Source organism: Oncorhynchus masou, chromosome 32 (genome assembly GCF_036934945.1).
Source record: "Oncorhynchus masou masou isolate Uvic2021 chromosome 32, UVic_Omas_1.1, whole genome shotgun sequence".
Taxonomy (NCBI): Eukaryota; Metazoa; Chordata; class Actinopteri; order Salmoniformes; family Salmonidae; genus Oncorhynchus; species Oncorhynchus masou.
The window spans coordinates 54,620,379-54,636,503 of NC_088243.1; the positions used below are offsets into that span (position 1 = coordinate 54,620,379).

Here is a 16,125-nt window from a genome sequence, read left to right on the forward strand (position 1 = left end):
GACTGTCCCAATCGAGTTAGTTCAAAACTGATTTTAGAGGGCAACAGTCAGCAGACCAGGGTTTAAACCAGCAACCCTTGCAGTTATGCAGGCACACCACCTATGCCACTAAGGTCCAGACATTTTGCCAGAGGCCGCATTACAGGTTAGAACAAAATTGCCAATGACAGCCTTTTGGTTGCTAAAAAAAATCTGCCTTTGTCTCTGGAAATGTTGTATAATTTCCATTAACATAAAATCACCTTCCAGTGTAAAACACTGTTTTAAGGGAGAAGTTGGCATTGGCCTGAAGCCAAAAATAGAGGAAATTTGTGAGCACCACAATGCCTAGTTCAACCATGCTCTACTAAGGTGTTCCAGCACAAAGCTTTGACCTACGAGAGTAACTATTTTGGTTTATTGTACTTAAAACAATGTGTAGGCATGTTGCTTGGGATTGAAACCTTCTCAAACAGCCTAATTTACTCTTCAGTGGGATTATGGACTTATGGACCTGCTACTAAAATAATGTGTGTCTACGTATATAAATACACTGTGTGTATGTACAGTGTGTGTATATATATATATATATATAGAGTGCCTTGCGAAAGTATTCGGCCCACTTGAACTTTGCGACCTTATGCCACATTTCAGGCTTCAAACATAAAGATATAAAACTGTATTTTTTGTGTGAAGAATCAACAACAAGTGGGACACAATCATGAAGTGGAACGACATTTATTGGATATTTCAAACTTTTTTAACAAATCAAAAACTGAAAAATTGGGCGTGCAAAATTATTCAGCCCCTTTACTTTCAGTGCAGCAAACTCTCTCCAGAAGTTCAGTGAGGATCTCTGAATGATCCAATGTTGACCTAAATGACTAATGATGATAAATACAATCCACCTGTGTGTAATCAAGTCTCCGTATAAATGCACCTGCACTGTGATAGTCTCAGAGGTCCGTTAAAAGCGCAGAGAGCATCATGAAGAACAAGGAACACACCAGGCAGGTCCGAGATACTGTTGTGAATAAGTTTAAAGCCGGATTTGGATACAAAAAGATTTCCCAAGCTTTAAACATCCCAAGGAGCACTGTGCAAGCGATAATATTGAAATGAAGGAGTATCACACCACTGCAAATCTACCAAGACCTGGCCGTCCCTCTAAACAACAGTTTTGTTGTTTTGTTTTGTTGTTACCTACCCTCACCACCTGGGGGCGGCCCGTCAGGAAGTCCAGTATCCAGTTGCACAGGGCGGGGTCGAGACCCAGGGTCTCGAGCTTGATGACGAGTTTGGAGGGTACTATGGTGTTAAATGCTGAGCTGTAGTCGATGAACAGCATTCTCACATTGGTATTCCTCTTGTCCAGATGGGTTAGGGCAGTGTGCAGTGTGGTTGAGATTGCATCGTCTGTGGACCTATTTGGGCGGTAAGCAAATTGGAGTGGGTCTAGAGTGTCAGGTAGGGTGGAGGTGATATGGTCCTTGACTAGTCTCTCAAAGCACTTCATGATGACGGAAGTGAGTGCTACGGGACGGTAGTCGTTTAGGTCAGTTACCTTAGCTTTCTTGGGAACAGGAACAATGGTGGCCCTCTTGAAGCATGTGGGAACAGCAGACTGGGATAAGGGATTGATTGAATATGTCCGTAAACACACCAGCCAGCTGGTCTGCGCATGCTCTGAGGGCGCGGCTGGGGATGCCGTCTGGGCCTGCAGCCTTGCAAGGGTAAACACGTTTAAATGTTTTCCTCACGTCGGCTGCAGTGAAGGAGAGTCTGCATGTTTTGGTGGTGCGCCATGGCACTGTATTGTCCTCAAAGAGGGCAAAAAAGTTATTTAGTCTGCCTGGGAGCAAGACATCCTGGTCCGTGACGGGGCTGGTTTTCTTTTTGTAATCCGTGATTGACTGTAGACCCTGCCACATACCTCTTGTCTGAGCCGTTGAATTGAGATTCTACTTTGTCTCTATACTGACGCTTAGCTTGTTTGATTGCCTTGCGGAGGGAATAGCTACACTGTTTGTATTCGGTCATGTTTCCGGTCACCTTGCCCTGATTAAAAGCAGTGGTTTGCGCTTTCAGTTTCACGTATATGACCTCCCTACACGCCCGGGCATGCTCCTGATGAGGTGGCGGATGGTCTCCTGAGGGATCTCCTCCCAGACCTGGACTAAAGCATCTGCCAACTCCTGGACAGTCTGTGGTGCAACGTGGCGTTGGTGGATGGAGCGAGACATGATGTCCCAGATGTGCTCAATTGGATTCAGGTCTGGGGAACGGGCGGGCCAGTCCATAGCATCAATGCCTTCCTCTTGCAGGAACTGCTGACACACTCCAGCCACATGAGGTCTAGCATTGTCTTGCATTAGGAGGAACCCAGAGCCAACCGCACCAGCATATGGTCTCGCAAGGGGTCTGAGGATCTCATCGCGGTACCTAATGGCAGTCAGGCTACCTCTGGCAAGCACATGGAGGGCTGTGCGGCCCCCCAAAGAAATGCCACTCCACACCATGACTGACCCACCGCCAAACCGGTCATGCTGGAGGATGTTGCAGGCAGAACGTTCTCCACGGCGTCTCCAGACTCTGTCACGTCTGTCACATGTGCTCAGTGTGAACCTGCTTTCATCTGTGAAGAGCACAGGGCGCCAGTGGCGAATTTGCCAATCTTGGTGTTCTCTGGCAAATGCCAAACGTCCTGCACGGTGTTGGGCTGTAAGCACAACCCCCACCTGTGGACGTCAGGCCCTCATACCACCCTCATGGAGTCTGTTTCTGACTGTTTGAGCAGACACATGCACATTTGTGGCCTGCTGGAGGTCATTTTGCAGGGCTCTGGCAGTGCTCCTCCTGCTCCTCCTTGCACAAAGGAGGAGGTAGTGGTCCTGCTGCTGGGTTGTTGCCCTCCTACGGCCTCCTCCACGTCTCCTGATGCCTGTCTCCTGGTAGCGCCTCCATGCTCTGGACACTACGCTGACAGACACAGCAAACCTTCTTGTCACAGCTCGCATTGATGTGCCATCCTGGATGAGCTGCACTAGCTGAGCCACTTGTGTGGGTTGTAGACTCTGTCTCATGCTACCACTAGAGTGAAAGCACCGCCAGCATTCAAAAGTGACTAAAACATCAGCCAGAAAGCATAGGAACTGAGAAGTGGTCACCACCTGCAGAACCAATCCTTAGTTGGGGGTGTCTTGCTAATTTCCTATAATTTCCACCTGTTATCTATTCCATTTGTACAACAGCATGTGAAATTTATTGTCAATCAGTGTTGCTTCCTAAGTGGACAGTTTGATTTCACAGAAGTGTGATTGACTTGGAGTTACATTGTGTTGTTTAAGTGTTCCCTTTATTTTTTTGAGCAGTGTATATACATATGCAGTGTATGAAATATATATATATATATATACACACACAGTGCCTTCAGAAAGTACCCCAGACTCCTGGACTTTTTCCACATTTAGTTACGTTACACCCTTAAAAAATTATTAAATAAAAATTTTGGTTTTTTGAAATATTAGCAAATGTATTAAAAATAAAAAACAGAAATTCAGACCCTTTTCTATGAGACTTGAAATTGAGCTCAGGTGCGTCCTGTTTCCATTCATCATCCTTGAGATGTTTCTATAACTTGACTGGAGTCCAACTATGGTAAATTCAATTGATTGGACATGATTTGGAAAGACACACACCTGTCTATATAAGGTCCCACAGTTGACAATGCATGTCAGAGCAAAAACCAAGCCATGAAGTCGAAGGAATTGTCCGTAGACCTCCGAGACAAGACTGTGTCGAGGCACATATGTGGGGAATGTCTGCATCATTGAAGTTCCCCAAGAACACAGTAGCCTCCATCATTCTTAAATGGAAGAAGTTTGGAACCACCAAGCTGAGTAATCGGTGGAGAAGGGCCTTGGTCAGGGAGGTGACCAAGAACCCGATGGTCACTCTGACAAAGCTCCAGAGTTCCTCTGTGGAGATGGGAGAACCTTCCAGAAGGACAACCATCTCAGCAGCACTCCACCAATCAGGCCTTTATGGAAGAGTGGCCAGAAGGAAGCCACTCCTCAGTAAATGGCACGACAGCCCGCTTGGAGTTTGCCAAAAGGAACCTAAAGACTCTCAGACCATGAGAAACAAGATTCTCTGGTCTGATGAAACCAAGATTGACCTCTTTGGCCTGAATGCCAAGCGTCATGTCTGGAGGAGATCTGGCACCATCCCTACAGTGAATCATGGTCGTGGCAGTATCATGCTGTGGGATGTTTTTCAGCGGCAGGGACTGAAAGATCGTCAGGATCGAGGCAAAGATGAACGGAGAGATCCTTGATGAAAACCTGCCCCAGAGCACTCAGGATCTCAGATTGGGGTGAAGGTTCACCTTCCAACAGGACAACGACCCTAAGCACACAGCCAAGACAACGCAGGAGTGGGTTCATGCCAAGTCTCTGAATGTCCTTGAGTGGCCCAGACTTGAACCCGATCGAACGTCTCTGGAGACCTGAAAATAGCTGTGCAGCAACGCTCCCCATCCAACCTGACAGAGCTTGAGAAGATCTGCAGAGAAGAATGGGAAAAATTTGATTCTGTAACCGCTGCCAAAGGTTCTTCAATAAAGTACTGAGTTAAGGGTCTGAATACTTTTGTAAATGTCATATTTCCGTTTTTTATTTGTAATAAATTTGCAAACATTTCTAAAAACCTGTTTTTGCTTTGTCATATTGATTGATTGATGAGGAAAAAAACAAATAATCAATTTTAAAATAAGGCTACTCATTCAAGGGTTTTTCTTAATTCTACAATGGAAAAAAAAAGAAAAAAAAAATGAAAAACCCTGGAATGAGTAGGTGTGTCCAAACTGTTGACTAGTACTGCATGTACTCACTCTGTCGTTCTGCCCCTGAGCAGGCAGTTAACCCACTGTTCCGAGGCCGTCATTGAAAATAAGAATTTGTTCTTAACTGACTTGCCTAGTTAAATAAAGTTAAAATAAAAATAAATAAAAATGTACTGTATATATACACAGTGGGGCAAAAAAGTATTTGTCAGCCACCAATTGTGCAAGTTCTCCCACTTAAAAATATGAGATGCCTGTCAAAATGATCACAAGAACGGGAAGCAAAAATCCCAGAACCACACGGGGGGACCTAGTGAATGACCTGCAGAGAGCTGGGACCAAAGTAACAAAGCCTACCATCAGTAACACACTATGCCGCCATGGACTCAGATCCTGCAGTGCCAGACGTGTCCCCCTGCTTAAGCCAGTACATGTCCAGGCCCATCTGAAGTTTGCTAGAGAGCATTTGGATGATCCAGAAGAAGATTGGGAGAATGTCATATGGTCAGATGAAACCAAAATAGAACTTTTTGGTAAAAACTCAACTCGTCGTGTTTGGAGGACAAAGAATGCTGAGTTGCATCCAAAGAACACCATACCTACTGTGAAGCATGGGGGTGGAAACATCATGCTTTGGGGTTGTTTTTCTGCAAAGGGACCAGGACGACTGATCCGTGTAAAGGAAAGAATGAATGGGGCCATGTATCGTGAGATTTTGAGTGAAAACCTCCTTCCATCAGCAAGGGCATTGAAAATGAAACGTAGCTGGGTCTTTCAGCATGGCAATGATCCCAAACACACCACCCGGGCAATGAAGGAGTGGCTTCGTAAGAAGCATTTCAAGGTCCTGGAGTGGCCTAGCCAGTCTCCAGATCTCAACCCCATAGAAAATCTTTGGAGGGAGTTGAAAGTCCGTGTTGCACAGCAATAGCCCCAAAACATCACTGCTCTAGAGGAGATCTGCATGGAGGAATGGGCCAAAATACAAGCAACAGTGTGTGAAAACCTTGTGAAGACTTACAGAAAATGTTTGACCTCTGTCATTGCCAACAAAGGGTATATAACAAAGTATTGAGATACACTTTTGTTATTGACCAAATTCTTATTTTCCACCATAATTTGCAAATAAATTCATAAAAAATCCTATAATGTGATTTTCTGGATTTTTTTTCTCATTTCGTCTGTCATAGTTGAAGTGTACCTATGATGAAAATTACAGGCCTCTCTCATCTTTTTAAGTGGGAGAACTTGCACAATTGGTGGCTGACTAAATACTTTTTAGTTTTCCAGCACACAGCTTTGGCCTACTATATATATATGTATATATATATATATATATATATATATATATATATATATATATATATATATATATATATATATATATCATTAGGCTGAATGTTTTTTTTTATATAGGCCTATTGTAAATGTCTATTATTGTAGCGTCACCATCTTTATTGCAAAAATAAATACAAACATAATTTTGGACTACATATTCACTGCCCATTGATCAGCACAGTCATTGGTATAACAGGACCAACAACAAGTGGTTGTGAGCATATGACAATATTACACAGGTAAACAGTTACAGAAATCAAGAAATCAAGTAAACAGGCTCTATAGACCTCTATATCTACAGTATATATGAGTGACATGTTGTTATGTAGGTCACCTTCTGACCAAAATAACATTAAATATTTTGCTAAAAAAAATATTTTATGAAATCCCAGTAGGCACCACATTACTACAAGACAAAACAGCTCACTCAATAAAGCCTGATGATCTTTTAAGTATACAAGCTTGTTGTCAAGATTTTATAGGTAGTGGAATGGGATAATGTCTTGTGTGAAGAATCCAATAACTTACCTTGTATGCAGTACAAGTCACATTATTGTGGGTGCACCTCATCTTAAGACTGTGAATTAGGCTGTTTGGGAAGGTTTGAATCCTAAGCCATCTGCCTACACATTGTTTGAAGTACAATAGACCAACATAGCTACAGTAGTAGGTCAAAGCTGTGGGCTGGAAAACCTTGGTAGACGTTGAAGTAGGCATTGTGGTGCTCATGTGAATTTCCTTTCTTTATCGGCTTCAGACCACTGCCTACTTCTCACATAAAACATAGTTTTTGTTTTTAATAACGTATGCCTCCGTGAATTGCTATGCTAATATTGATTGAGCCTAGGGCACTGTGCCATCAGCATCCAGGAACAATAGGGAGGGACCGGATCAGGATATGACATCGTCATGGTAAGCTACCTTTGTTAGTGTCGAAGCAGATCCGCCCCCTCATGGTGTTGAACACAGACTCTGGCTGTTCAAAGATCTCCTTTTGCATGAATGCCTCAAAGTTACCTGCACAGAAAAGATAAGGACACAATAGGGCCTATGGTTAGGTCACAGGCGTAGTTACTCACTAACGTCAGCAGGGGGAGATCTTATTCTAGTGTTCTTAGAGCTATAGCAGATTCAATACAGTATGTGTGGCCAAATGGGTATGTGTTCTCTGTGTAATATCAGACTACATTTCACTAGTATGACATTAGACCTTATCTTTGACATGTCTTTGAATGGGAGGGTATCGATACTGACTGGCTCTAGGTTAAAGGTCCCTTTAGGTACATATCGAGAATCAGCTTTCCCTCCTCAAATCCTAAATATTGCACCTTAACCTTGCACAGAACTGACCCTAGGTCAGTGTGTAGGGCCTGGGACACTCTATCTTACTCCTAATTAACCCTTCGGTTTCCATGGCGACGCGCCCTATGACCTCTAGCCTCTGACCTTTCATGATCTCCTGCAATTCCAACTGGAGGGTCTGGATGGCCCGGACAGGAACCTCCCCTGCCAGGCGGTTCAGCCTGTGGAGGGACAGCTTCCCCCCTACAACCGCTGCTATGTCATCATCCTCCAGGTAGATCACCTTGTTGGTGTGCTCTATGATGGCACTGGGCAGGGAGAGCGAGGAGGAGAAAGAAAAAAAGGATCACGAGACAAGCACAAATGCATGCGCCACACACACACCGTGCACGTGTTCACACACACACACACACACACACACACACACACACACACACACACACACACACACACACACACACACACACACACACACACACACATACACACAGCTAGGGCTTTCAGCTCACCTAGCGTCAGAAGCAAAGTAGTACTCCACAGCCTTGCCGTCTTCAGCAGAATTCACAGCATTGGTGATATCTGGCCGGTTATGGCTGTTCTTTTCCTGGACCCCCTCTTTGAACATAGCTACTCGACAGAGGGCAGGGGGTATAGGGCATGGGTTATGGTTCATGGTTCAAACTGAGCACTGGAACAACCAGAGATGGATCACTGAAATCAACACTTCGGCTTTACTTGAACTCTCCACCTAAAACATTTAGTAATTTTTCATAAACTGGTAAACAGATGTTTCAACCCGATGATTGCAAACCAAAACAAGTTCATGATTGTGATTGACAAACAACAGAGGAGAGAGAGGAGCCATCTGAGCCAAGGCTCCTTTGACCATAAATAAACATGCTCATCATCTGGTCACATTGCTTCAGAAGATTCTGGAATTAATAACCAGGTGGAGATTCAAACTGCCATCCGTATTGATTTGTCACATATTATTTATAAGGTGACTGAACGCAGTTGAGGGACGTTTGCCCTAACGCACAGTTACAGTAGAGCACAGCAGTCATGATGGGGCCAGGAGTATTTAGTCCCCAATAGCGATAAATGACCTTGTTCTCTCCTCGTCTCTTTCCCTTCATCTGTACTCCACAGGTGAATTTACAGTAGGCTGCAACTATGTTGCTTTCACCTAATCCTGTGTTTTAAAAGAGACGAGGGAAAGGAGCAGAGAGAAGGAAGCCACTTTATGGTACTGAGAGAAGCTACTTCCCTTCCTCATTCCTTTCTCATTGGACTTTAGACCGGACCCTAGTCTCCATCTAGAAACTGCAATTATAAATCTGAGCGTAGTTAAGTAAACAGATGAAGACACAGTCAACATACCTCCGATGTAGACTACTTGAAGGCAAGTGTACATTCAAATGTATAAAATAAATTATTTATTTATCTATATCAATGATGTATCTTTGGAAATAAATTATTTATTTATCTATATCAATGATGTATCTTTGGAAATTCAAATGTATAAAATAAATTATTTATTTATCTATATCAATGATGTATCTTTGGAAATAAATTATTTATTTATCTATATCAATGACGCAAATACATACTGCAAATACATACCTCCACTAGGTCCCCCCTCCAAATTGTTGACACACACAAAGAGAACATAATACACCAAACCCATGACTGTTATTAACTGAATGAGTAGGTAAGGGGCAGATTTATTGTGACACACTTTTCAAGAAGCATATTTTAAATGTATAATTTGGAGAGGGCTATGATATCTCATAGAGGTTCAACATCGTATTGGCATTTCCACAAGAAGCAAGAGTGATTTCTCAAACACATACAGTACCAGTCAAAGGTTTGGACACACCTACTCATTCCAGGGTTTTTTGTTTATTTTTACTATTTTATACATTGTAGAATAATAGTGAAGACATCAAAACTATGAAATAACACATATGGAATCATGTAGTAACCAAAAAAGTGTCAAACAATGCAAAATATATTTTATATCATCAAGGCAAAGGGTGGCTACTTTGAATAATCTAAAATATATGTTTAACACTTTTTTTGGTTAATACATGATTCCATATGTGTTATGTAATAGTTTTGATGTCTTTAAAATTATTCTACCTTTTAATGGCATCAGCCCGAGGCTCTGCATCTGTCCTCGTGCTCCAAGACCTTAGTGCTGCTTTTGATACCATCAATCACCACATTCTTTTGGAGAGATTGGAAAACCAAATTGGTCTACACGGACAAGTTCTGGCCTGGTTTAGATCTTATCTGTTGGAAAGATATCAGTTTGTCTCTGTGAATGGTTTGTCCTCTGACAAATCAACTGTAAATTTCGGTGTTCCTCAAGGTTCTGTTTTAGGACCACTATTGTTTTCACTATATATTTTACCTCTTGGGGATGTCATTCGAAAACATAATGTTAACTTTCACTGCTATGCGGATGACACACAGCAGTACATTTCAATGAATCGTGGTGAAGCCCCAAAATTGCCCTCGCTAGAAGCCTGTGTTTCAGACATAAGGAAGTGGATGGCTGCAAACTTTCTACTTTTAAACTCGGACAAAACAGAGATGCTTGTTCTAGGTCCCAAGAAACAAAGAGATCTGCTGTTGAATATGAAAATTAATCTTGATGGTTGTACAGTCGTCTCAAATACAACTATGCAGGACCTCGGCGTTACTCTGGACCCTGATCTCTCTTTTGACGAACACATCAAGACTGTTTCAAGGACAGCTTTTTTCCATCTACGTAACATTGCATAAATCAGAAACTTTCTGTCCAAAAAGGATGCAGAAAAATTAATCCATGCTTTTGCTACTTCTAGGTTTGACTACTGCAATGCTCTACCTTCCGGCTACCTGGATAAAGCACTAAACAAACTTCAGTTAGTGCTAAATACGGCTGCTAGAATCCTGACTAGAACCAAAATATTTGAACATACTACTCCAGTGCTAGCCTCCCTACACTGGCTTCCTGTTAAGGCAAGGGCTGATTTCAAGGTTTTACTGCTAACCTACAAAGCATTGCTCCTACCTATCTTTCCGATTTGGTCCTGCCGTACATACCGACACGTACGCTACGGTCACAAGACGCAGGCCTCCTAATTGTCCCTAGAATTTCTAAGCAAACAGCTGGAGGCAGGGCTTTCTCCTATAGAGCTCCATTTTTATGGAATGGTCTGCCTTCCCATGTGAGAGACGCAGACTCGGTCTCAACCATTCAGTTTTTACTGAAGACTCATCTCTTCAGTAGGTCATATGATTTAGTGTAGTCTGGCCAAGGAGTGTGAAGGTGAACGGAAAGGCACTGGAGCAACGAACCGCCCTTGCTGTCTCTGCCTGGACGGTTCCCCTCTCTCCACTGGGATTCTCTGCCTCTAACCCTATCACAGGGCTGAGTCACTGGCTTACTGGTGCTCTTCCATGCCGTCCCTAGGAGGGGTGCGTCACTTGAGTGGGTTGAGTCAGTGACGTGATCTTCCTGTCTGAGTTGATTCCCCCCTTTGGGTTGTACACTGGCGGAGATCTTTATGGGCCATACTCGGCCTTGTCTCAGGATGGTAAGTTGGTGGTTGAAGATATCCCTCTAGTGGTGTGGGTGCTTTGGCAAAGTGGGTGGGGTTATATCCTGCCTGTTTGGCCCTGTCCGGGGGTATCATCGGATGGTGCCAGTGTCTCCTGACCCCTCCTATCTCAGCCTCCAGTATTTATGCTGCAGTAGTTTATGTGTCGGGGGGCTAGGGTAAGTCTGTTATATCTGGAGTACTTATCCTGTCTTATCCGGTGTCGTATGAATTTAAGTGTGCTCTCTCTAATTCTCTCTTTCTCTCTTTCTCTCTCTCGGAGGACCTGAGCCCTAGGACCATGCCTCAGGACTACCCGGCATGATGTCCCCTTGCTGTCCCCAGTCCACCTGTCCGTGCTGCTGCTCCAGTTTGAACTGTTCTGGCTGCGGCTATGGAACCCTGACCTGTTCACCGGACGTGCTACCTGTCCCAGACCTGCTGTTTTCAACTCTCTAGAGACAGCAGGAGCGGTAGAGATATTATCAATGATCGGCTATGAAAAGCCAACTGACATTTACTCCTGAGGTGCTGACTTGTTGCACCCTTGACAACTACTGTGATTACTATTATTTGACCATGCTGGTCATTTATGAACATTTGAACATCTTGGCCATGTTCTTTTATAATCTCCACCCGGCACAGCCAGAAGAGGACTGGCCACCCCTCATAAGCCTGGTTCCTCTCTAGGTTTCTTCCTTGGTTTTGGCCTTTCTAGGGAGTTTTTCCTAGCCACCGTGCTTCTACACCTGCATTGCTTGCTGTTTGGGGTTTTAGGCTGGGTTTCTGTACAGCACTTTGAGATATCAGCTGATGTAAGGGCTATATAAATAAATTAATTTGATTTGATTTAGAAAATAGTAAAAACAAAACTGAATGAGTACGTGTGTCCAAACGTTTGACTGGTACTGTATATATATTTTTTAAAATATGAATCTGGTCATTTTTGCACTTGTCTCTTTGGAGAGTAGATTCATGCAATCATACAACAGTTGATTCATTGGAGACAGTCTGATTTAAGAGTATCTGATTGTTGTGAGTCATGCAATTCTTAATAGGTGGTTCAATCAAATGTTATTAGTAAAGTACACATATTTTGCAGATGTTATCAGGTGCAGCGAAATGCTTATGTTTTTAGCTCGAACAGTGCAGTAATCTGAACACCAAATCAGAGATCAAGCCACAACACCCAAGTGTTTATTGGGTAGTTGGCTCACATATGTGCTCAGCGGTCCTCTGACCCTCTGGGACCACTGGATTAACTGCACAGTCCCTCAGGACAGAGTAGTACGGAGCTAGGGACAAAACGGGATTAGGCTTAGATTATGACATGTTATCACACACAGGAGAAAAGGATTTCATAACCATGTGTCTGGATCAGATGATAAGTACTGCAACTGTTAGTGTTAGGACACAGATACAGATACTGCTCACAAACACAGATAGCTTTGAACAACTGCATTACGTTAGCTGACTGGTTGGTTGGTTGGTTAGTTTATGAGTTGGTTGGTTAATTAGTTCATTTATGGGTGTTTCATATTGACCTGAATCGGGACTTGAACTACAGACATATAACCAAACTTTTCATGCAAATCTCATGTGCAATATTTATGCGTCAGTTCGAGTTACGCCCTCGTGTCTCAAATTAAGAGATCGGTGTGTGAAGATAATGTAACCGAATGTGTTGAGATGAGGTTTGATTGAAATACGATGTGTTTTAGGTTGATAACACAGTCAAGTTTCTGTGGGAACACTGACTGAGAGGTTTAAGAACACTGTAACTGAGAGGTTTAAGAACACTGTAAAGTGATAATGTCTGATTGAGGGGAACAGAGCTTACCAGTGTTGTACTGGATTGGAATGTGCTCTGCAGACAGCTCATACTTGCTCCGCACACCAATGAGCAGAGGACTTCCTCTCCTGAAGGACATAGACAGAGAAAGGGGATGGATAGAGGGATAGGGAGTAAGGGGAAAAGAGAGGGCGAGCATGAGAAAGACAGAGGGGTCAGAAGATAAATTGTTAGATTTGTGTGAGAGAACAAACACAAATGCACGAGCACATGCACACACACACACACCAAGACACACACACTGTGGAACGCCTTTAGGTCTTTATGTGTCAAAAAAGATACATGTTAAATACATGCTCCCAAGTGGAGCAGTGGTCTAAGGCACTGCATCTCAGTGCAAGAGACGTCACTACAGTACCTGATTCGAATCCAAACTGTATCACATCCGCCTGTGATTGAGTAGGCCACCATTGTAAATAAGAATTTGTTCTTAACTGACTTGCCTAGTTAAATCAATAAAAAAAATAACACCATTTGACTCGTGAAATAAGCTTGTTGACCAAGCAGTACCTGAATATGCCTGCACGTCCAATAATAATTTAACACGTTCATACATTTTTTTACGTATTTATTACACATTGATTACACTATCACTCGTATTTCATTTGACACAACGATTCACCGATTGGTATGCTATGATGCTGGTCAAGTTTTGTCTCGCGCACTTGACGCTGCGTACGAGCGCAGACACTTCCTCATGCTCTAGACAGTGCTGGTCATAAAAGAAAGCTAGCTAGCTGATGGATGCAAACAATGTTCTTCCCAAAAAATATACCAAAACGACATAATCTGTTTTAGTAGCTACAGTTAGCTAGCTAACTATCTAGCTAGGTGTCATCATCTAAAATACACCTAATTTATAAGACATGTCTTATTTGATTAATGGTCGGACCCACCTATGTGAAGATCAGCCACAATAGTGGAACGTGCGGTTCGCCATCAAAATAAAGGTCTGTCATTGACAGTGATACAAATTAATACGCATAGTGGAATTCTGCCATAATTGAATAGATCATGCCAAACTAGGTTGGAATGTTATAGAAATTCAACAAAAGACAATATTTTGACAAGAATCTGTTGTAATCACAATGGCTGTATTAGACTTTAGAATTGCATATGGATTGTGGATCAATGACATGGGGTATCAATCCACTCAGTGACACCCAGAGAACATTAGCATCATAGCTCTTATTGCGGGACTATGAAACCACTGAATTGATCAACATTTGCAGTACCAGTCAACCTATTGAACACTACTCCAGAGGAAAAACAATACTACGTGGAATTCACCAATTTGTAAGTCGCTCTGGATAAGAGCGTCTGCTAAATGACTTAAATGTAAATGTAATGTTTTGGAGTCTGAGAACTCCGAGGAGGACGTTGGGAAAAAAGCACTAGGGTACTGAGTAGACTGATAGACCATTTAATTCATCCCCAATCCTGAAATAAGGCTGTACAGTGGAATATGATTGTCAGTGCGCACAATAGGCTAAACTTGGGAGCTGATTTCCCTCAAAGTACCTGATAAGAGCTATGATGCTAATATTTACATAAACTCTTCGCAGTTGTGTTCTGTGGGTGTCACTGAGGAGACTGATAGCCAATTTCATTGCTGCAAATTACAACACTCCAACCTTGTTTTAACATTATGTTGTCTAAATATTGTGTCTTTCAAATAGGAACTTTTATTTTGAAGGACATTCGCCATGTCCACTATTGTGGCTAGCTTCACAACACATAACCCAGTCCGGTCAAACCTCACTGCTTATTTTATTTAACTAGGCAAGACAATCAAGAACAAATTCTTATTTACAATGACGGCCTACCCCGGCCAAACCATAACCCGGACGACGCTGGGCAAACTGTGCACCGCCCTATGGGACTCCCAATTACGGCCGTTTGTGATACAGCCTGGAATCGAACCAGGGTCTGTAGTAACACCTCGAACACTGAAATGCAGTGCCTTAGACCGATGCGCCACTAGGGAGCCTTATGACGTTAGCTTTGGGCAACAAATGCTAGCTATCTTTTGATTATTCATATATTCATTTTTAAATAATTTTATAAATAGATTCGGCTCCTCTGATGTGCGAGCCGGGTCCCAACGTTCACCTACAAGAGCCTTAGAGCCGACTCGTTCGCGAACGACCCATCACGACTGGACGCTCTGGCGGAGGAGTAGAGGTGATCCGAGCGTTCAACAGCAGTCAAGCACCCAAGCTAACTGGCGAACGTTGGCAAGCTACTTCCAGACACAAATTAGAGAACACCTCACTGACCATTTCTCTCGCCTTAGCATAGCTGGTTAGGCTGTTTTAATGTGATCCAGAGCATTTTTTATTTATTTTTATTTCACCTTTATTTAACCTGGTAGGCAAGTTGAGAACAAGTTCTCATTTACAATTGCGACCTAGCCAGGATAAAGCAAAGCAGTTCGACACATACAACGACACAGAGTTACACATGGAGTAAAATTAAACATACAGTCAATAATACAGTATAAACAAGTCTATATACGATGTGAGCAAATGAGGTGAGATAAGGGAGGTAAAGGCAAAAAAAGGCCATGGTGGCAAAGTAAATACAATATAGCAAGTAAAACACTGGAATGGTAGATTTGCAATGGAATAATGTGCAAAGTAGAAATAAAAATAATGGGGTGCAAAGGAGCAAAATAAATAAATTAATTAAATACAGTAGGGAAAGAGGTAGTTGTTTGGGCTAAAGTATAGGTGGGCTATGAACAGGTGCAGTAATCTGAGAGCTGCTCTGACAGTTGGTGCTTAAAGCTAGTGAGGGAGATAAGTGTTTCCAGTTTCAGAGATTTTTGTAGTTCGTTCCAGTCATTGGCAGCAAAGAACTGGAAGGAGAGGCAGCCAAAGAAATAATTGGTTTTGGGGGTGACCAGAGAGATATACCTGCTGGAGCGTGTGCTACAGGTGGGAGATGCTATGGTGACCAGCGAGCTGAGATAAGGGGGGACTTTACCTAGCAGGGTCTTGTAGATGACATGGAGCCAGTGGGTTTGGCGACGAGTATGAAGCGAGGGCCAGCCAACAAGAGCGTACAGGTCGCAATGGTGGGTAGTATATGGGGCTTTGGTGACAAAACGGATTGCACTGTGATAGACTGCATCCAAATGGTTGAGTAGGGTATTGGAGGCTATTTTGTAAATGACATCGCCAAAGTCGAGGATTGGTAGGATGGTCAGTTTTACAAAG

General features: G+C 42.9%; 1 protein-coding gene across 2 annotated transcripts in view; it reads right to left on the reverse strand.

Moving 5' to 3' along the window:
- The window catches only part of LOC135526219 (glutamine--fructose-6-phosphate aminotransferase [isomerizing] 2-like), a 52,724-nt gene that overhangs the window by 8,277 nt on the left and 28,322 nt on the right, over window positions 1-16,125 (reverse strand). Inside the window, exons 8-12 of one of the 2 annotated variants that reach the window (XM_064954391.1) lie at window positions 12,893-12,972; window positions 12,270-12,347; window positions 7,972-8,089; window positions 7,607-7,770; window positions 7,082-7,177 (exon numbers count right to left, since the gene is read on the reverse strand). In XM_064954391.1, the coding sequence (XP_064810463.1) occupies window positions 7,082-7,177; window positions 7,607-7,770; window positions 7,972-8,089; window positions 12,270-12,347; window positions 12,893-12,972 (536 nt within the window). The remainder of the gene's footprint in view (window positions 1-7,081; window positions 7,178-7,606; window positions 7,771-7,971; window positions 8,090-12,269; window positions 12,348-12,892; window positions 12,973-16,125) is intronic. The other variant, XM_064954392.1, reaches the window with a different exon arrangement.